General features: G+C 43.4%; 1 protein-coding gene and 1 long non-coding RNA gene across 2 annotated transcripts; one reads left to right on the plus strand and one right to left on the minus strand.

The window, feature by feature from the left end:
* The first annotated feature begins 267 nt into the window (after nt 1-267).
* Nucleotides 268-4,040, plus strand: LOC108026050 (uncharacterized). The gene is made up of 2 exons (XR_001768237.2): nt 268-397; nt 3,042-4,040. It is a non-coding gene; the product is annotated as an uncharacterized LOC108026050 (long non-coding RNA).
* Nucleotides 4,041-15,172: 11,132 nt separating this feature from the next.
* LOC108026005 (uncharacterized) lies at nt 15,173-16,848 on the minus strand. The gene is made up of 2 exons (XM_017096699.3): nt 16,406-16,848; nt 15,173-16,041 (listed from the first exon to the last, which is right to left on the minus strand). Exon 2 carries the CDS (start codon nt 16,038-16,040, stop codon nt 15,633-15,635), a length of 408 nt encoding a protein of 135 aa, XP_016952188.1. The 5' UTR covers nt 16,041; nt 16,406-16,848; the 3' UTR covers nt 15,173-15,632.
* Between the last annotated feature and the right edge of the window lie 4,139 nt (nt 16,849-20,987).

A 20,987-nucleotide genomic window follows, 5' to 3' on the forward strand; every position in this document is an offset into this window, starting at 1 on the left:
GGGTCAATGTTCAAGGCACAAAGAAACTTCCACAACTATTTGCTCTGTGTGGAGTTCTGAGTTCCATACCGATAATCCCGCATATCGCATTTCTGCATGCATTTAATTAGCGCCCACAAAATCGTACACTGGGCAAAATGATTTGTTAAAGGAATTCTAAATATTTGATGTAAAATATATTTTAAAAAATGGTTATAGTATTTTAATTTGTATTTTTCTAGGTGCTTTTATTATATTTTCTTTCTTTCAGGCCAAGCAGGCCTTGAGATTGTCGTTGGCCTGTAGACATTGCCAGTTTGGATCAGTGTTCAACATTCCTTCTCTGAGCGACAACCGGAATTTTCAGCTAAAATTTTTCAAAGTTCTTCTCGTAGCCGCGGTGAAAGTACAAGACCATGTGAGTGTTTTCCCGCAGTGCAGCGCCAGCACCAACTCGACAGTGCCAATTGCCGCGAGTCAATTGTTATTGTATTGTAATTCGCCAGTCGAAATATTTGCCAGCACAATAACAATTTGGCCTGCCGCACAGGACCCTCGGCGACACTTGATTGGATTTGTGGTGGTGGCGGTGCTCTTGGTGGTGCTGGTATGCATGTTAGTGGTGCTGGTGCTGGTGCTGGTGGCGGAGTGGTGCTGCAAAGTGGTGGCAATTAATGTGCACTAACCACTGGGTAATTAAAATGAAAAGTAAATTACACGGCTAAGGCAAGGATCGGTGGAGGCGCCCGTTCCAGCAGCTCTCCTCCAAATCCAGGACCAATGCAGCACCTGACACACTTACAGGCCAGCCATCTGTATCTGCACATCCATGTCCGTGTATCTGTGAGTGTGCCCCCACGCGTATGTGGCTGTGTGAGTGTCGGTGGTCTGTGGGTTGTTTTTAAAAGCATTTGCTGCAAATGTATCTCGAACTTCGCACACTTGACTGCCATTCAATTTGCATAGGAAATTAGTTTGTTCGCTTTGAATTGAAGTTGGTCCCACGGGGCCAAACAAGGCCAAAAGTTGCTAAGAGCCAGAGTGCGATAGAGACGGCATGCCGGAGCGAGCGAGATGGCCTTCGCACACACATGTAACCCCTACAGTGGCAGCCATAAACATAATGCAAGTGTAATTAGAATCGATTTATTGGCTCTCAGTGACTCTCAGTGTTGAGAAAACACAATTTACTTTTGGCTTTCATTAATTACTTAGAATTATTTTATTTAAGATTATTAAGTTTTTTGTGTACAGATTTTCCAGAAATGTTTAATTTAAAATTAAATAATTTAAAACCGAGTTTAAGCGATATAAAAAAGAAGTGGTTTACAATTAAGTTAATGTGAAAAAATAGCTTTCAATTCATTTAGTATTATGTTAAAATTTGTTTTCTTTTACTTCTTAATACCTAGTTACGTGACCACAGCTGTCCATGTGCTCCAACTGTCTTTGTTCACATTTATGCGTTTTGTTGCTGGATTTTTGAAAGTAGGAGTATCTGCCTTATACTCACACTGCTGCTGGCACACTTAAAAAAATGCAAGTGAACACTACAACTTAAATCACCAGAAATAAGAACCATTTCTTAGAACATTTTTAAAATAAGCTATCGTATTTAAAAAACAAATTTCTTTTAAATGCTTACAAAAATGTAAAAAATCTGCAATTAAATTAAAATGATAAAGCGATTATATGTATCAATATATATAAGCAATATATTTAGCAAATATTTAGTTCATAAATCCAAATATATTTAATTTTATTCCAGTTTAGTAAGAATATCATAGGGAACTATATTTTTTTGAGTGTAAAAGCAGGGCGTGTGTTCTTTTTGGAATGTTGTGCGTTGCACTTGCATCTTTTTGTTACCTAACCAGTCGGTGACTGTGGCGGCGAAAAGGGGGGCTATCAGAGCAAGGTAAAAAGGATACCATATGAGCACCTGCCCCTGCAGCAGGACAAGTTGTTTCGGGAGACGACATGTGTCTGGGGCATTGAACACATGTACTCGCATTGTACCCACATTAGCAAAGTGATGAGCGTACAATTTCAGAATTGATAATTAATCGATTATGTCGGGTTACACAAAAAAGGAAACAATGAGGACCTAATTGATATGCACAAGAAGCATTCCTATTACACCCATGGGTAAACTCTTGATAATTGAACAGAAAAGTATTTAAAAGACATGCACAAGTTCTATCAATTAAATGGCTGTTTTGTAATAAATAATAGAGTTCAATACTTCAGTGGGTTGGTAGGGAATGTCTATTACAACTTGATATTTCCTGTATTCTTTTTTGAAAGGCAGGCAAATATTTAAATAAAGCATGGCTAAAATGCCTCTGAGAAAATCACTAAGAAAATTAATTTCCTTGAATGCCAACTATTTTGATAAATTAGTTTGATGAATTTCCCTGCATACACATATAGCTTCCAGCTAGCATTTGTTTAAGCTCGCATACAAATAGTACAACCACAACGCCATCCTGCCAGTAATTTTCCCCAGCTTGCAGGTATTATTATTGCTTTTAGGGCGTTGACAGCTTTTCAAGCCGCAGGGGGCGTGGCACGTGCCACCCACCGAAGCAGCCATGAAAATGGCTTAAATGGAAATTGTTGTACCACTCGAAACCGAGGAAGACAGCCGGGGGATTGGGGGAGATTGGGGCGCTGGGGAAAGACAGCGACGAACAGGTGGCCTGGGAATCGGGTTCCGGCATGTAATCCCCTTGTTGAGGTTAGACGACAATCTCTGCGGGATTCCAATGCCCCAATCGCAACCCCTTCTGCGGGGCTCGAACAGCCTGTGTGTGCACGTTAATCGAAGAACACCTCCAGTCAGCGGAATTTCGTTGAAATAGAACATTACTGTTGTCTCTATGATTACGTTCATGGATTGCTATAAAAACATATTGGCAATTAAAATGAAAAGCCCAAGAAAATAAAGTAACACCACATATTTCCTCGTTATTAAATATAATACATAAATAATCCTAATACATTTAAGTATGTATTTTCCTACCTAAACTTAGAATTTATTAGCCTTTTTTACTTTGTAGTAAACATCTGACAATGGATCAAGACCCTTCAAAAGTCATTTTAAGTGCCGAACGCCTGGAAGAACTGAAAGAGCTCACCAATCTCTATAAAAGGATCATAGAACGATTGGACGAACTTGTGAGAGAACGAGAAATCCTTTGTTACCAGATTGAATCCATCCTCTGGCTGTGCAACCGCTACAAGCTGCCTAGTCAATATGAAATGCTGTTGTATCACATCAATAATGTATTGAACAGTGATGATTTCTCAGTTGAAGACGGAAATCCCATGGAATAACTCTTGCGTCAATGTTTTCTGTTCGTTTTGAATGATTTCAAAGTCAACAAAATTTTAATTTCGTGTGCCAGTGAATGAAGAATGTCAAGCTGAAAATATCATTTTCAAGATGTACCTATCCTCCGGATGTGCAATCGATAATATATTGAACCATTATGATTCTTCAAAAGGAGGCGGTGATCGCATGGAAAACCCTTTCGTCACTTTGTTCAGTTTGTTTTAAATGCTTTCAAGATAATATTTGGAAAAGTCAACAAAATTATTTGAGTATGACGAGCTCTCTATATATTTTTCAAGACAGATCCTTCTCCTGGCTGAGCAATCGCCACAAGCCACCAATTCAACAACCGACGTTGTTGTAATATAAAAATAATTGTTGAACAATGATGATTCTTTAAATGAAGACGGGGGCTCGCAAGTTTTCTGTTTGTTTAAAATGCTTTCAAGATGGAAATGCAAAGTCAACAAAATTATAATCCCAAGTGACGGAACACCAGTGACAGAAATATGTCAAGCTGAATATATAGCTTTCAAGTTGATCAACAAAATTAGGAAACCCTGTTAAAGAAATGCCAGTGAAGTTGTATCAAGAAAGCCTGATCAATACATTTATATGGAAATTGAAGTACTGAATTAATAGTATTTTGGAAGATATATACCTTTGTACTGGATGACTTACTCGAAGAAAAATATATTTGTTTATAATCCTGGGATATTAGAAACCCCGTTGTCCTTGTTATTATTGTTAAAATATTTGTAGGTACTAAATCTTGTCAAAGTATTTGATTGCAGGAACTGAAGAGCATAGGTTTGATATAAATTTGCGGTATTTGTAGCATTTATTATTGTTGAATTTTTTTTCCTCTTTATAGGGTAAGGACAGAACCAATTTTAAGTATGATACAAAATTTACTATCTATATTTTAAATTTTATTAGCTTATGCATATATTTGATAGAGTAGGGAAATTAGTTACTTTACAAAAAAAAATTATTCTTTCCGTTGTTGTAATTGTTGAAATAGTTATTGGTGAAACTGTTGTTAAGGCTTTCCCTTAATAAAAGTGGGTATTTGTTGATGTTGCTTTGGAACATTCATTCATGCTTTCATTCGTTGTTAAGGATATGTATCAGTAACATTCTTATACATGTTTTTGTTATTGTTTAAATAGTTATTGGTGTACTTATTGTTGATGTATTCTTTTTAATTTCCTTAAAAGTAATTAATAAAAGCAGATAGTTGTTGATGTTGCTGACCGAATACTTGATAAGATACTTCTCTTTGCTTAAACTTTTTTGGATATTTATCAGTATCAATCCTATAAAGATTGTTTGCATCCTAGTGCTGTTGTTGAAGGATGTGCGAGTATTTTGTTGGTGTTTCGGGTGTAGCCTGCACCTGCCACTTTCTTGACAGCGACTTTGTTCGGTATCCGAGACAAGAACTCAAAATATTTATGAAGATGCTTGGCAAAAGTTGCTCAGCACGGAGGTAACATGAAAAGTTGTGGAAACAATTTGCCCGGCCAGCAAGTTACCCCCCAAATTTCCCCGGGTATATTGGTTTTGGCCGGCCAGGGGAAAACTTTTTAGCAAAGGTATTTAATTTTCGCCTGTGCAAATAGAGGTCAGCAAGTGGTCGAAAGACCCGAAACCATTTAGTGCGGATGCGGACCAACTTTTCGACGTGTGTGAGTGTGTGTTTCGGGGGGGCCGTGTGTGTGTTGGCCTTGTGGGCGTGGCACCGCATGCGGTAGGCAGTGGCAATGGCAATTTGAAATTTATGCACAAGTTGCAGTTCAACTGACAAACAAGCACATAAATCAATTTATCGGCCATTTGGGAGGGTGAGCTGGGCTGGTGGGCGCAGCCTCTGCATGTCCACCTATGTGGACTATGTTCTGTGTGGAATTTATACGGCCATATAACATATATATATATATGTATGTGCACACCGTTTCGGAGGTGGTGCAATGGCGTTTACAACTCGAGGGCACAATTATTGAGATTTGTTTCAACCAGAACAACAAGCGGGCAAAGTTGTAGAGTGCCCAAAACTGCTCTTATTCGGTTATTTGGTTATTGGCCACGAGGTGGCGATCGATAAAGTTGCCCAACCATATGGCAGCCCTCCGATTTCCATTTAGAGGGTGTTCGACGCCTCGACCATGGCAGCTGGCCCACTCTATCTTGGCCTCTCGCCTGGCCAACGGGCGCCGTGGGCTATTTACAATTTGCTTTTGATTTGTTCCATCAACTTTCATTAAATTTTATTAAATTTTAATTGCCATGTTTACATAGCCTCTTGCCTTTTCCTGCCAGCGTCTTGGCTTCTCGGTATTTCTTTGCAGCCAACAGATATTCGGCAACATTTCTTCTTCCCCCCTGAGTTCTCTTCTAAAAGGTTTCTTTTGTGAATCGGAAAGCTAAGAAGTTTTAGTGGCACTTGGGCAGTGGTGGAAAATGTGTTTCTTTTGCCTAGTTTGAGGGGCGCTTTTGGAAATCTTAATTACGATCAATTAGAAATGCAAGAGCACTAAACTCTGGCCTTAAAGTAATTCCGAAGTCATGTTACAGTGCCAAGAAATATTTTAAAATATCAATTTAAATAAAAAATGAAGTAAAATGTATATTTCACATATGCTTGCTGACTTTGGCGAGTTAAAATCCTGGAATGGAAGTACAATAAAATACTAATTAAAAATTGTTTTTTCATTTATAACTTACCTCAATAGAGTTATTGTCCCCATGCAATTTATTATGACAGAAAGGTAGTTAATTTGGGGGCTAAAATAGTATTCCGAAGGTGCGTATTGCCCAGTAGCTTGGCGAAAAAATCCTGGAGGAACGATGATTAAGCCGATCTGCCAGGCATAGTCATCTGCGTCTCCGCTCACTTTGCCGGCAAGCAATTAAATTTTAATTACACTTTTAGCGCTTGGCCCGCTAACAAGCTTCGGTTCCAGCTTTTCGCAAGAACGGTGGGTGCCGCTTTCCCGCCATTCTCATTTTAATGACAATTTATCGCCTTGGCTATGGCCAGGTGAGTCGGGTGAGTCCTGTGAGTCCCGGGAGTCCTGAGGGTCCTGTGGGCGGGAGGTGCGTAGCGAAGGCCAACTGACGTTCATTGCAAATTAGCCGCTGCACTTTTCAGTGCAGTCGCAGAGTCCTCCAGTCCCTTAGTCCTCCAGCCGGCGGGCAACGCGTCGTATGCGCAATAAATAAATCTGTCGTAATTAAAACGCGCCCTTTGCGACATCGCCTCAACTGTCATCCGCAATTTACGTGCCCTCTATTGCTCCAGCTCCTTGTCTCCCTGTCTCCCTTTCTCCATTTCTCTTTCTCTCCATTTCTCCATTCACCGATTCCTGTTCATTCTCTCGTGCTGTTACCCATCGCCAATTCCATTTTGTTGCCTTGGCAGCGGCGCACAAAATTCCCAGCTATAAATTACTTTGTTTCCAGGAATTCGCTAAAAAGGCACAAAAGAGAGGAACTCAACGGCGACAAAATGCGGATGAACGAAGCGCAAATGCCCTGGAGGAGGACATGAAGATCGGATCTCGCAGGATATTAAATCCATATCAGTTTATGGCTTGCCATGAGCATAAGTTCGGCGGCACTAAATCGTTTGTCCGGGGGCGAAAATAGTGAGAAAGACTGATGAGCCCTTTAATTACAATGTAAAAAATGAACAAATTTATACTTTCTTCTCATAGAAGGGTTCTTAAAATTTTTAAATATTTTTCCAACAGTAAAATCATTTAATAACAGTAATAACTAAGTTAAATTATGTATAAACCTTTTAAGGAAACGCCTTTCTGAGGTGCTAAAATATCCAAAAATTCAGCAGAGCAATTCAAGGCTGTTTAAAACGAGATAATCATCTAGAATCCATAATTAAATGTGCAATTTGCTCCTGGGAGAAGGGTTAAAAGCACATCTTCAGCTGAGTTGTGAGTACCGATGGTGCCCTAAAATATTGGTAGCCTAAATATCCACCTGGGAGATCGGTAGCGGGCCAGTATTTCATTTTTCCCGCAATACCTTGCTTGGGCAAGCTGCGCAAAGATAACGCAAACAAAACCCAAACAAACTCCGGCAAAAGGCCAAAACGCGTCCATAAATTGACCAATGAAAGCGGACCCCGGGGGGCGACATATCCAAAGGACCGTGGTCGAATCGAGTCCGGGGGCCAGGACCTGGTCGAGGACACCGCAGAGAAGGTGTCCGGCCTGGACTGGAGTGGACTCCGGCGGATTTTTCATTCATTTTTCATCTATCGGTGGGGCCGAATATCAAAGTGCGTTGGCGGCTTAGTTTTTTATTTCCCCTTGTTCGAAGGACCAAAAGTGATTGGAATACTTTATTAAAATTTCATATATGCCGCAGCACAGATTTTATTAGTTCAACTTGAGGTATTTTTTAATAAATGCCCTGAAGCGGGGTGTTTACAAATCAATAAAAATAATTGTGTGGGCTGCCCAAAACCCACAAAGTATTTTCTGTTTATATTACTTTAATAAAAAGCGCCAATTACGGTTAGCTGTTTGAATGAAAGTGCAAATTAAATGGCATTTTGGAAAATGTACTGCAATTAATGAAAAACAATTGCCCTTGCCATGAGGTTTAAAATTGAAAGAGGTTCCCACAAATTGCGTATTTAAAAATATAATACAATGAATATTTTTAAATGGTATAAAGTTTTTGAGTCCCAAACACGGGGCAGTGTAAAATTCATGCATTTAAAGAACTCCGCTGCCTGCATTCCAAAACTTGCGAGCCCTTCTCTACTGTTTTCCCCCGTAATTTCCATTCTTTTCCAGTTGAGCTTTTCCGCTGCTAACATTTCCTTTCTTTGCCTTTTCTCTGCTTTTCCCCCTTTGTGGGGATCTCTTTCAAATCGCCGCCTTTGCCATTCGCCGTTGGCTGTCTTTCGCTGAAGTTTTTTCACACTTCCGCCGACACCACCCACTGGGTGGCCCTCGCACCCTCCCCTCCTGCCAAATGCATCCCAACGTCCTTGGGGGCGGCATGCATGACAGATGGCCACGCCCAGGGAAAATGATATCATTTGTGCTCGCATCGGTCGGCAAGCAATTTCGCCCAGTTGTCTGTTATTTTGTGTTGCATACTTTCCAGCAAACAAAGGCGCTGCAAGATGCTGCTGGGCGTGGCACATTGTTACACTGCAATAAAAGCTACACAGAAATTCTTACAAAAAGATGTCTAACCAAAGAAAAAAGCACTCAACCCATTCATTTTAATTAACTTTAATTGCTAACAATAGGAACTACACAGAGAAAAATAGCATAGGCTTGAATTTGCATGGTAAATTGATAATGTATTAATATTATATTTTTAAAAAGTCTCTCTTACAATATTCCTTTGGATAAGACAGAGACAGCAGTACTTAAGACTCACTGAACAAGAAAAGAGAGCAAAAAACAATATGCCGAAGATGCCGCCACACAAACAGTGCACTTTTTAATAAGCAGCGCCGTGTAAATTACTCACACAATTCTAAGACATCAAATCATGATTTCTAATCAAAAATAATATTTTATTATGATTTTTAAAGAAGTTAAATATTACTTATCGAAAAGCTTTCCAATTTTACAAGGCAGAACTGCAATTGTTTCCCATGTACCGCCTTGCCCAACTCGATTTTAGTTGTCTACTTGTCTTGGCGAAATGGAGGGGCACGATGCTCTTAATGGCTCGCGCAGGCTTCGTCACTTAGTTTGCCATTTGGCTGCCAGCTTAGTTTAATGCCTCGCCCCTGCTCGACCCCCCGAGAAGCCCCTAAGAACCCCCTCAAACCCCTCTCGGAACCCACCCATGTTGACGCCTCCAGCATCGCCTGTCGCCGTCTTGTCTTGGCCAAGCTAAAGTGTTTTCTGCTGCTCTTGATTGACATGATATGCTGGCGGCCGGGGGCTTCTGTTGGCGGTGGCATTGCACGATGTGAATTGTGGGATATACACAGAGACGGCGGACGGGGCAATCCTGTCTTTCACTGGCTTCGATTTGATTTGGCTCGGTTTGGCCGATCAATGAGTTCAACCAAAGTCAAATTGCTTGACCCAGACAGGATATTGCGGACTTGTCGGCGAATTATGTGGCTCCTGTTGTTGATGAGGCCGGAATTTGCGATGTGCATGGGGCGGCGGGTGGCCATTTAGGTGGCTCAAACGCGGCATAAGTCCGCAGGCCGGTAATTGAAACGTGTGCGGAATTTTCCACTTTAAAGAGCTTGGCCACATTTCGACGGCTAGGCTAGAACGTGTTTATGGTATACTTATTTCCAATGGTTTCCAGTATAGTAACCCAAAACTGCACTTCTATATTCCATAACTTTAGTAATTGCATCCCGATTTAGACGTGGGATACCTCTTTGAATTTGTGGCTGAATTCTCTATCTGTCTACATTTAAATGTACCTTTTCAAAGAGGGTCAAAATTTTAGCCCCTTCTCATGTTCGATTTTTCAGTATTTCCTTTGGTTTCAGCGTACTACCACGAATGCAAATGTTATTTAGATATATTCAAATATTTATTTTCTAATTTTTATAATTAAATAAGTACTAAAAACAAATAGCTAAATGAATGTATGGAAGTTAAAGAATATAGGGTAATTTAAATAACGTGGGTAACCCTTTCAAGTATTTTCTGAAGTTAAATAATTACATTCCGTCCACTTATCCCCATAACGGTTTCCTGAATCCTTATTGACTGAATATTAACCAGAAGGGCGACCTGTCGCATATATTTCCCGAAGTTAAGTCCCTATAGACTGGGCTTTATCCAGAGTCGCAGGAAGACCCGTCGCATTCATCATCGCGTCCTTTTCAATTTGGACGCCCGCTCCCTGCCGCCCGGGATCTGTGGATCTGTATCTGATGATTGGCCATGTATCTGCTTGTTGTTTCGATTAAAGGACTTCCGCCCCGCCCCTCCTCCGCGCGCCGCTGCTGCTGGTGTTGCCTCCTGATTAAGCATAATTTATGTTGGCCAAGTGGCGACCATTAGCGCTGCGTCGCCATCGCCAGCGCGGAATCCTCGGAGTCGCAGTCGCAGTCGCCATGTCCATGATAAATGCGCCGCATTAGCGTCCAATGCCAGCCGGCAATAAATCCCTATCCCCCGACGAAATCGCCCCCGCCGACGCCACGGCTAACCCCACTTATTTCCCCGATGTTTGGTTAATTTCGCTGCGGGAATTTTAAATCATCTTTAAATTAGGGTCATGCAAACTCGATAAACCAAAGGCGAACTGGATGCCGGGCGCTGGGTGGTGTTCAGCGTTCACTTCTGCACTAATTGAGTTGCAGATACATTCGCACATTTGCCACAATTTGGCAAACAAATCACGTAGCAACTGACGCTGCTCATCCCACCGCCCGGTATCCGAAAAGGGCACCCAAGGCCATTACACACGGCTCCTCTAGCACGGCACACACACGGTATATTGCATACCCCGATTTCGCTGGGGGTTACCTATACTTTTCCGACCCCGGCTCTCTGGGTCTCGGGGTCTTTCGAGCGGCGAACAGGTGGCCTCGACGAATGTGGGGCGGTATTTCAATATTGCTGAGCACACAGAGCAGTGTTTAATTGATTCGCTCTGAATTCCTCGAAGCCATCGGTCAAGGTGTTAGTTTCTTTGGAGGGAATTAGGGAAAGCACAGATGTGGAATAAATCGGAAGGTAAGATAAAACAATTTTTTATAAAAGTTTAGAAAGCAGGCATTAAATTAAGTTTTAAAGCTGAGTTCTTTTGGCTATTTTACCAAAATATATATATCAGTTCTGATAGGTGTAAAAATGTAACTTCAAAAACGCTGATGTATATAATTTTAAGGGCAATGGGATGCACACGCTCTCGTTCCCTGGCCGATTCCCATTCCAATTCAAACGCCCTGGGTGTGGGCTGAAATTTACATTTATTTAATTTGCCCTGGATCCGAGGAATGCAAATGCCGCCGTTGCAATGCAAAATGCTTAAATGCAGTCGCCCCCTCTCTTTGTCTTTGTCTGGCTTAATGCATATGCATGAGTCTTAAGCGCGGCCACGCCCCGCAGTTGGCAGTTGTGTGCAACTACCCAGTACCAAAATTATCGACACTTAAAATGTTGCAAGCGTTGCTTGTTTGCCGCCCCCATTGCGCCCCACTAATGCCGTCTTAACCCCCTTTTCCGGGCACTTCCTCTGGGGTCGCTTCATCTTCGTCTTCATCGCTGTGCCGAGTGCTGAGTGCCGAGTGCCGTTGTCCTGCCAAAGGATTCCCGTCGACGTTTATGTAATCTTAATGTTTATGCAGCTTATGCTTCATAAATTCGCCGCGCCCCGAAAATCCCCATTACTCCCCCATCGAAGTGGGCCCTGGCCCCCACCGCCGCCCCTGGAAATGCGCTGCTCTCGGCGCCACGACGTCGTCTTCCGGTGGCATTTTGCTCCGTAGCGCAGCTGGATCTTCATTTTATACCCTTGCGCGGTGATTTGCCCACGCATCTGGCAAGCTTTTCAGATCCATACCGAGTTTATCACCTTGCAGGGAAAAACTGCTGAAATCCTTCCGCGCTTTAATATTAAATTCAAATAAAATTAAAAATGAGAAATGTTTTGTTTATATCATTGCTTAGTGCTTCGGTTGATTTTTATTTTCCAACATATTAGCTCGCCTATAACATTAATTTTAACGCAGGGTAACTGGCATTTCGATTCAGCTCCGCTGGCAATTCATTTCGTGTTCGTGTTTTTGCCAGCTCTTCTTACTTTTTGCTTCCGTTTTTGCACATCCGTTGCCGTTTGTGCCATTTGTTTATTGCCAGTTTCATTGCTTCATTGCGAACGCTGGCGAGCTATACTGTGCTTATCTGCCCCCATGCCGTGCCCCATGCCACAGCATCCTGCCACCACCTCGTTTTCGGAGCTCCGTGCAGCTCCATCTCCATCTTCGTCCGCCGCTCCACATCGCTCCTGCTTTATTTTGGCTGATGGAAATATTTTTACGACAAGTTTTTCGCGAAGATTTGCAACATTTGCAGAAAAAGGAAACGGAAGTGGCTGTGGCACTGGAAGTTGCGCGAATCAGCGCAAAAACAAAAAAGCGAACGTGTATATACATGCGTATAAAAGCCAGGGAAACGCACATTCTGGCCATAAAACGCTTAACGTTGATGTGTTCGCTTTGATCAACCTCTGACCCCCAGCTGACCCCTCGTTGAGCGGCGGATGTTGTCAAGTTTTATGTTAACATCTGTGGGCAGAAATGGAACGACATTGCGCACCCCGCACTTTTCTCGTTCATGAATTTAGCATGCGGCAGCAGAATGCAAAATTATAATTAGGCAGCCGCGTGAGGCGAGCGAAACAAGAGATATCGCACAGCGGCCCCCTTTCTCCGCTCTCTTCCCCTTTTATTTCCTGCCCGATTTCACAGTCAATGCACGTTCGAGCGTAAAGTACATTTTATTGGCCTGCCCCTTGCATCGACCACGGTGGTTCAGTGTGGCTGTAGTACTTTCGACAGCAGGAAACGTAATTAGTGTGCCCAGTTCGCAGAAAGTTGGACCCCCTTAATGACATGTTTGTGGCTACTGCGATTCAGAAACAACCATCTGGTAAGATCACTATCTTTTGATAAATGTTACTTCTTAATAATTTATTAAAGATGATATTTGAACACTTCGAATTGTTTGAATCATTAATGTGACCAGGTCAAACAAAAACATGAATGTGCTTCGAATAAGAACAATATAAATTACCGAAAATCGTATATGGAATGCATAAACACTAATTAGACTCTTAGAATAGAGAGAATATTTAGCATGCTCTAAAGTTAGTGTGACTAGGCCTACTAAAAATTAAGTTAAAGTATTGTGACTCGAAAATAAATATATATGTAATATATTGGAAAACATTTAAGGTCGAGAATCAACTTGTTATTGACATAAAGCACGCTTTCATATCCATTTCCAAAGTGCACTCTGCAAAAAGCAATCAAGTAAAGTTCGTTGACCCGCTGTATCGCGCAAAACCTCCGAAATTCCCTTTGAAAATGCCCAAAATTCCGGTCACACTTTGCCTGATTAGAAAAAAGTGCTGCGCCTCTCCCTTCACATCATTTGATTCGTTATTTTTCCTCCTACTTTTTTTTCGGCCCCTCCCCGCGGCCGACAACGCTGCGTATGCGTAATAATTTTTTAGTTGCGCCACACCCGACACGAAGCCCGTGGGCAATGCAAATAAATATTCAATTGCAAATGGCTGACAGGACGGACAGCCCACACCCCTTTTCCAGTCCGTCGATGTGCGTGTGTGTGGGTGTGTGACTGCCTGTGTGTGTGAAGTGGAGAAAGTAGAAAGTGGCAAGGGCGGGGGGAGAAAGTAAGGCGAGTACACGCGAAGCGGACGCGCTCAAATTGCAAATTGCGCTCGTTTACAAGCGAAATAAATGCGCGAGCGCCTGCCATTTGGCAAAAGTCAGATCCTGACCCGCCGCATTTTTCCCAAGGCTTTTCCGCCCCCCTCCTCCACGGCGGGCATTAGAAAAATGAAGCGTCGTGCCGCAGAAGACAAGTTGGTCGTCGTCGTCGCCCGACTTGGTTGGCATTTTTGTGTTGCGTGCTTTTGGGCGCGTAATTAGATAAGCAGCCTGGCTGACTGGCGGCCATGTAGGTCCTGGCTTTGCCGCTCTTCCAAGGACCCCATCCTTCCGAATCCCGGCGCCTGCCTCCTGGTGCGGTGTCACCAACAAACCATCCAACCAACCAACGAGCCGCTGACAGATGGAGCGTCATAAAAGCGGCAGCAACAATGCGCCGCAGAATGTCTGAGGTTAGGAAAGGCGGAAGAGTGGAAAAGCGGTAATGGGAAAGACGAAACAGTGCCAGGAACAAGGAGTGGCGGGGATTTGAATTTGTCACGTGGCCGGCAAACGCACCTGGGCACAAAGGGGCGGACAAGGACACAACATGCAATTATACGCAATCAACATAAATCATTCAAATTGCCCCACCACCACACGCACACAGACCCATACACAGGAAAGAAAAAGGCAAGGAAGACCCGAGGCGCACTCCAAAAGGGGGCGGCACGAGGACGGGGGCGTGGCCGCCCGTTGACGTTGGCTTTTGGCTAATTTGCAATTGAAATGCCCAAATTCTGTGGGCTGGCCGCATTACGCATACGCCGTGTGGTGGCTGCGTGGCAAAGGCTCCTTAAACTTCCGCTCAGCCCATCCGTCTTGGTGGCCCCCCCCTCCCCGTCCTTGCTGGGCTGACAAATGCCACGGGGGCACGTGAGGCGGTCAGTGGCCCAGGTAAACGAGCCTTGGAGATTTCATTTTTCGTAATATCGCAGGATTTCCTTGGAGATTTTTGCTATTCAAATGCCTAACGAGAAAAGGTATGCTTAATGAAAAAGAATATTTAGAACCACTTGATTGTCCGAGATTTAATTAATTTTTACCTGAATATTGAAAATACTTGAACAATACTTTAAAATTATAAAAGAACAAGAAAGGTATCTTTTAGGGTAGTTCCTTACACTTCTTAGTTTATATGACAAGGAATGATTTTCGCTTTTACCAAATTAGGTAACTCTGTAGTAGAAACTTATTTGATAAGACTTCTAATTTTGGTTTGTTACCTTTTTTAATATTTAATTAAAGCACTAAAATCTCTAAGACAATTAAGAAAAAATTAAACAAATAAATTGGACATTAGTTGGGCAATAAAATATTGTTAGCTTGCCAGAACTCAAAACCCATAGCCCTATATAGTTATTATTTTGTTATCCTTCACCATATATTTCAATATTTTGAGATCAATAATTAAAACCATTCCCATCTAAGTTTCGACAATCATTATTTGAGATTTTTATGAATTACTTCGAGCTTTTCATACTTTTCTGAAGAGCATAAGTTGCGAATCATCCTCGAGTCGGGCCAAAGGTATACGTGTGTCGTCCTCCAGTCGAAAAAGATTAACCAGTCTCTTGCATCAAACCGAACACTAATACATCTCTCGGACATGTCTCCTCGGCTGGTATTCTAAACTCTCTGAAGTAATTGCTGTCACTCGGGAAAATTGCATAACGCCACAACTTGAAATTTGGTTTTCGCTGTATGGCTGGGAAACAAGCACGAAAAAAAGTCGACGGCATGCAGAAGGCTCTGCAAACTAACCGAATACTGATTTTCTTGATTTGGTTACCGACAGTGCCAAAGTTCAAATGCCGCCTGCCATTGTTCTGCAAGTCGGAACAAGCAAGGAGCAGAGCCCGTTGGTCCGGACGAGGAACCTCCTCATCACTCGAACAGAAGGTCCATCGGCACGCCGTAAATCTCCGCGAGCTGCAGTTTTGTGTAGGCAACCACGCCGGTGGGGCAGTAGGCCATCGCCTCCTCCAGGGTGATCCACTTGGCGTTCGCATCGCCCGCGCACACCACGTGCAGATGGACGATCCCCTCGAAGACCGAGTGGCTGATGATGCCCATCAGGTTGCTGGTGGCGGCGCCGCCACTTCCGTTTCCGGCGCTGTTGCCGCTTCCGCTGCCGTTTCCGCCACCGCTACCGTTTCCGCCTCCGCTTCCGTTTCCGCCGATGATGCTACCGCTTTGGCTGCTCACGCTGCCGCCGCCACCGCTGCCGGCGCCCACGCTGCTGCCGCTGGCTTTGGCGCTCGACGAGGTGGTCGGATTCAGATTGATGACCATCCTGCGATCAGTAGTTAAAAAACCATGAATTAATTTTAAAATTAACAAATCAAAAGACATCCTCTCACTTTTTCAAGAAAAAACGCTTCTTAAATCAAGACGGAAGTGAGCTCAAGTTCTGTTTTTAGATGCAAAAATATTTGGAAATTCAATGAAGAAACAAAATTATTTAAAAATGTTATATTTAACAAATGCATTCTTTATATAATTTATTTAAGAATCGGTGCTCTCACTTTTCCAGGATTAAACGTTCTTAAAATTAAAGCAAAAGTGCGCTCAAGCTTTTTTTAAATAAAAATATTAGAAAACTCAATTAAAGAAATGTATAATAGTTAGACAGAGTAATTTTGCCAAAGGTGACTCACCTGATTATAAAACTATCAAAAGTGGAAAAGAAATCGGATTGGAAGCAGTCGTCGATGTGGCTTTAACCTGAAGCAACTAGCTGCACGATTTCTGGGCCCGATTGGCCCTTGGCTGGGATCGGGGGTCCACACTGTCCCTTCGGCTGCCTTGAACTTTGGGCCTGTCAATTTTGTACTCTTTCTGTGCGATCCAAGGGACTCTGGTGCAATGGTGTGCTGACAACGGATCTGTTCTACGCGTCTGGGCGTCCAAGTCGCAAGCGATTCTGGTGCAACTCTTCGATTAGCTAGTTTCTGGTACCAGCTTGGATTTTTTTCGCCGTTTGATTATTATTTTTTTTCGTTTTTTCTTCTGTATTTTTTTTTCTTCAAACGGTGTGTGTGTGTATGAATGTGTCAGATGTGTGTGTTGACTACCTAGACGAGTTTACTAAGTCTACTAAACCCAAAAGTACGGCATACTTCTCATTGCCGGCTGTACTACAAAAAAACATGCATTGAAATTAATCTAACAAAAAACTCTCAAAAAAAATGAAAAATAACTACTTTTTAATAATTAAATAGGTATTTAAAATATTAAAATGTATTATTAACTTAAAAATGTTCAATCCGCTGACATTTTTACTGAAACACTTTAAGAAGTGATTATGGCAATGTAAAAATAAAGCATACGGCGAATGAAACTTTTCCGGGCTTTACAATGTTTTGCCTCTAAAGCCTTAATACCTCTCATACTTTTTGACGTCGCCTGGCAACCCTGGTGCCGGTGAATGCGCCATATTATGCTGTGCTCCTGCCAGCAGCAAATGAACTGAACAAATAAAACTTTCACGGCAAAGTTGTTGACATGGCAGCCTTCTCTGCCATCTGATTTCCACCTGCAATGCCTCACCTATGTGTCCGCGCTTAGCTCTTTATTTACGACTGGAAAATGCAGCCCGGGGATATGTGGGAAAGTGTGGGGAAAGTGGCGAGGAAAAGCGCCGGAGCTGAGCTTAAGTCGCGGCAACAGGGGCCCCAAAGCAATTAAATCGCATTCGCTGTGTGGGAAGCAAATAGGATTCCGGGTACGGGCTTTGAAGGCGGAGTCCGGACAGAGACAAACAATCAAACGGAAATTAATTGCGGGATGTGTGAAAAGTGAAAGCCAAAAGCTGCTCGGTAAATGATTGTCGAGCAGCGAGCAGCGAGCAACGAGTTTTCCCCCTTTCGAGGAGGCGACTCTTATCCATGCCCTCTGCCGATTAAACCCTGATTGATAGCTGCTCTCATTCCCAGAGCATTGACTTCTGCCCTCCAGAATCGAAATGGAACCCAGAAAGTCAGCTCGCCCTTGCTCGCCATTTTGGGGTCACCTTACTCATAGGTCACATTCCACAGACCAAGACATATAGTAGTTTATCAAATGAAATAAACCAAAATAATTAAACCAAAAATCTAAAAAGGTATCTCACTTTAAAATCGGAATCAAATTAGCCAAGTTATAAGCTTTGGAATTGCAGTTCTGGGTTCTAGCTAAAATTAAATGTCTAAAATTAAACATATTTAAGCAGAATATGGGAAAGCTTACCAGCTTTTCAATTCATTTAAAAAAAAACCATGATATGGAGCACATCAACTCAGTGATGGGTGACCTATATGCAGATAAAATTATATAATTAAACATTTACCAACACTAAAATAAAACCACTTTGAACAATGTATATAGTTTCATATAATTTCTTTTAAACAAAATTCTTCCCAAAATCGGTTGGTAAATGTTTCCGGCTATTTTTACTCCCCCAATATCCTGTTTTTTGCTGTTTGGCATTCTGCCAACTCATGGAACTTATGTTAAACACAAAAATGTTCCACTTTCGTGTCATGGCATTACCAAACCCATTGAGCCATCGCTCGGAGCTTAATTAATACATCGTTACGTGCAGTTTTCGGCCAACAATGGGTGGGCTTAGCATTCTTTGCGGGCCCGCTGCCGCCCATTGTCGGCCGTAGCCGTAGCTGTGGCCATATCCGGATCCGGCTCATAATGAGCCGTCTCATTGGAGCGGCAAGTGAGTTATGTCTTCACGAAAGATTTGACAGTTGCACATGCCTCCGGAGGGACTGGGAGGTGGGCAGGGGGCGGGCGTGGGGCCTCCATTGCCTCGGTTACACGCCTCGGTTGATTCCAGCATCCGCTGCACTGCTCTGCTCCAGCCAAGCGCTTCATATTGCCACCTGCCACTCACACCTGCCGCCCAGCCGCCGCCCCTTTGGTCGCCCACCGCCCACTTGCAGTCGCACTCACTTCATAATGCTGTCAAGGTTGAGCGATGCTGAAATATTGAAGCCTGCCCTTTAAATATTCACGAGTTCGTGGCTTGTTGGGCGGACTTGGTGTGGGCCTTCGCCCAAAGCAGGTGATGCCGCAGTGAAAACCGTCAAAATGCTGAATATTTACTTGTCTACTTAGTTGAATTCATCCTTGGCTTGAAATCTTCTCGGAAGTATTTACATTTGATTGCTGGCAGTGGCACAGTTATGGGTATATCTATAAGTTCCATTCCTGGGTAGCGATAAGTGTTGAAAAGGGCTTATTAAGGCAAGAATGGCCAGTGTTGGCGAACAGTGTGACCAAATATAGTAATGCAAGCCCTAAATATAGATTCGAAGACTTGGTGTTTAAGATATTTGAAAAAAGAAATAAAAAAAAAAATTGGTAATGAGTTTTGAAAAAGCTGTAGTAAAGCAATCATCTAGTGTTGGGTAAGTGTGAGTGACAACACAGTGTGACTATATTTATTATTACAAGCTTTATCTTTTTATTTGTAGATCCGGTGCTTAAAGTATTTGATGAAGAAACACCACACAGTGGTTAGTTTTCCATATTCCAGAGGGAGACGTGCAATCGCCGGACTTTGGCTGCGTGATTGACTTGTGGATGCATCCTGCCAGAGGTCAAGCCACAAGTACACACACAAGTTCAACGACTGGCACGAGTATGTATTTACCTTTCTGCCTTTGTCCTGGCCAACTTACTGGCGGAGACCAGCATCGAAAATCCAGAAACAATTCGAGTCCCGTCCCAGGGTTGCCAACATAAACAATTTATGCACAACAAACTGGACTCTCTTGAATGGCAAAGGCGGGGGGCGAAAAAAAAGAAAAGACGGGCAAAAAAGAATGGGGAAGTCCCGGCATGCAGCTAGCCAACTTTTAGCTTGGCTTGTTAGTTAAGCGTAAACAAGGGGCGGCAAGTGGGCGTGGGCGTGGCAGGGGCGGCGGGGGCGGGGGCGGTGCAAGTGCAGGTCATTTGAATGCATGTTTGGATGGACAGACCTCAGCGCCATCGATGATAAGCGAGAAGTCAACACAGCGGTGAAAGGGGATCGAGTGGAGCGGAGAAAGTGGGTTTTCCCGCTGGGTGGCAGTGGGTGGTGGGTGGAGGCTGGCTGTGGGTGGCTGGCGTGTGCTGGCCACCGGGGACTTGGGCCATGTGCTTGCGAGTTTGTGGCTGCAGAGGCGCAGAGTCAACGCCAATGGTAAATATTTAGCTCTCGGCTGCACTTGAGATTAACTCGCACACTGATGCAGCCATCCAGGGGTACATATATCCTGTGAGTATACGTGTGTGTGTGTGAGTGTGTGTGTGTGAAAAAAGGGACAAAGGCGGAGTGGAGCAAAATACAAACACACTCAAAAGTGAAAATGGAAAAAGTTTCAATGGTTTTATCATGTTTACTTTTATTTGTGTCACTGAGTGGTTGTATAAGCCCCGGCAGCCAGGGGTCAGGGGTCAGGCAGAGGATAAACAAACACAGACGGGGAAAGGCGAGGGGAGAAAGGAGAAAGCGGCAGGGAGCAGGGCAGAAAAAGTGGGAGAAGGGGCGGGGGGCACACATAAGAAGCGTATGTTCAACACACTCGAGGGAGATCACTGGCTGCCGTGAAGTGCCCGACAAGTGACAGCACTGGATTTCGATAAGGAGCCGGCACAATGGCAGTGTGTCCTTCGTCCTTGGACCGCCCCTCGCCCCCTCGCCCCCTCGCCCCATCCAGCTGAGCCCGGCTGAGCCAGGAAAGCAGCTCCGGGCATCGAACTGCGAAATTCCCTGAATCCCACCCGAGTTACGCTCTTAGTACGCCGCTGACCTTCCACCTGCCACCCAGGACCACCTCCGACCCCACCCACATCCTGGCGTCCTCGGCTCAGGAATGACTCCTGAAGCTCGCCTAATCAGGTGCTGAGCTGCAGGCAGCTGCCCCACCAGATGCTGCAGCTCCGGCGATTCGTTAACCGATTTTACCGATTCCATTCGGACACCGCTGGCCATAAAAAACTCGACGCCTCTGGAGCCCTCCAATCCCAAGGTTGAGTGCGGATCGGAGACAGCTTATGAGAAACAAGAAAACCACATCTTGACGGTCAACTCTTGACATGGTGAGCCATAAAGCATATAATGCCATGGAAAAAAGCGATAAATTATATTTTACAAGAGTCGCTGAAGTAGTTTCAAACGAAATAAATTTTTTACGCCCATAAAAGCATTTATTATACATAAACATTTATTAAACATAAACTATTTTTATGGAAGTCAAAAGT

The sequence above is a fragment of the Drosophila biarmipes genome, chromosome X (assembly GCF_025231255.1).
Source record: "Drosophila biarmipes strain raj3 chromosome X, RU_DBia_V1.1, whole genome shotgun sequence".
NCBI classification, from domain to species: domain Eukaryota; kingdom Metazoa; phylum Arthropoda; class Insecta; order Diptera; family Drosophilidae; genus Drosophila; species Drosophila biarmipes.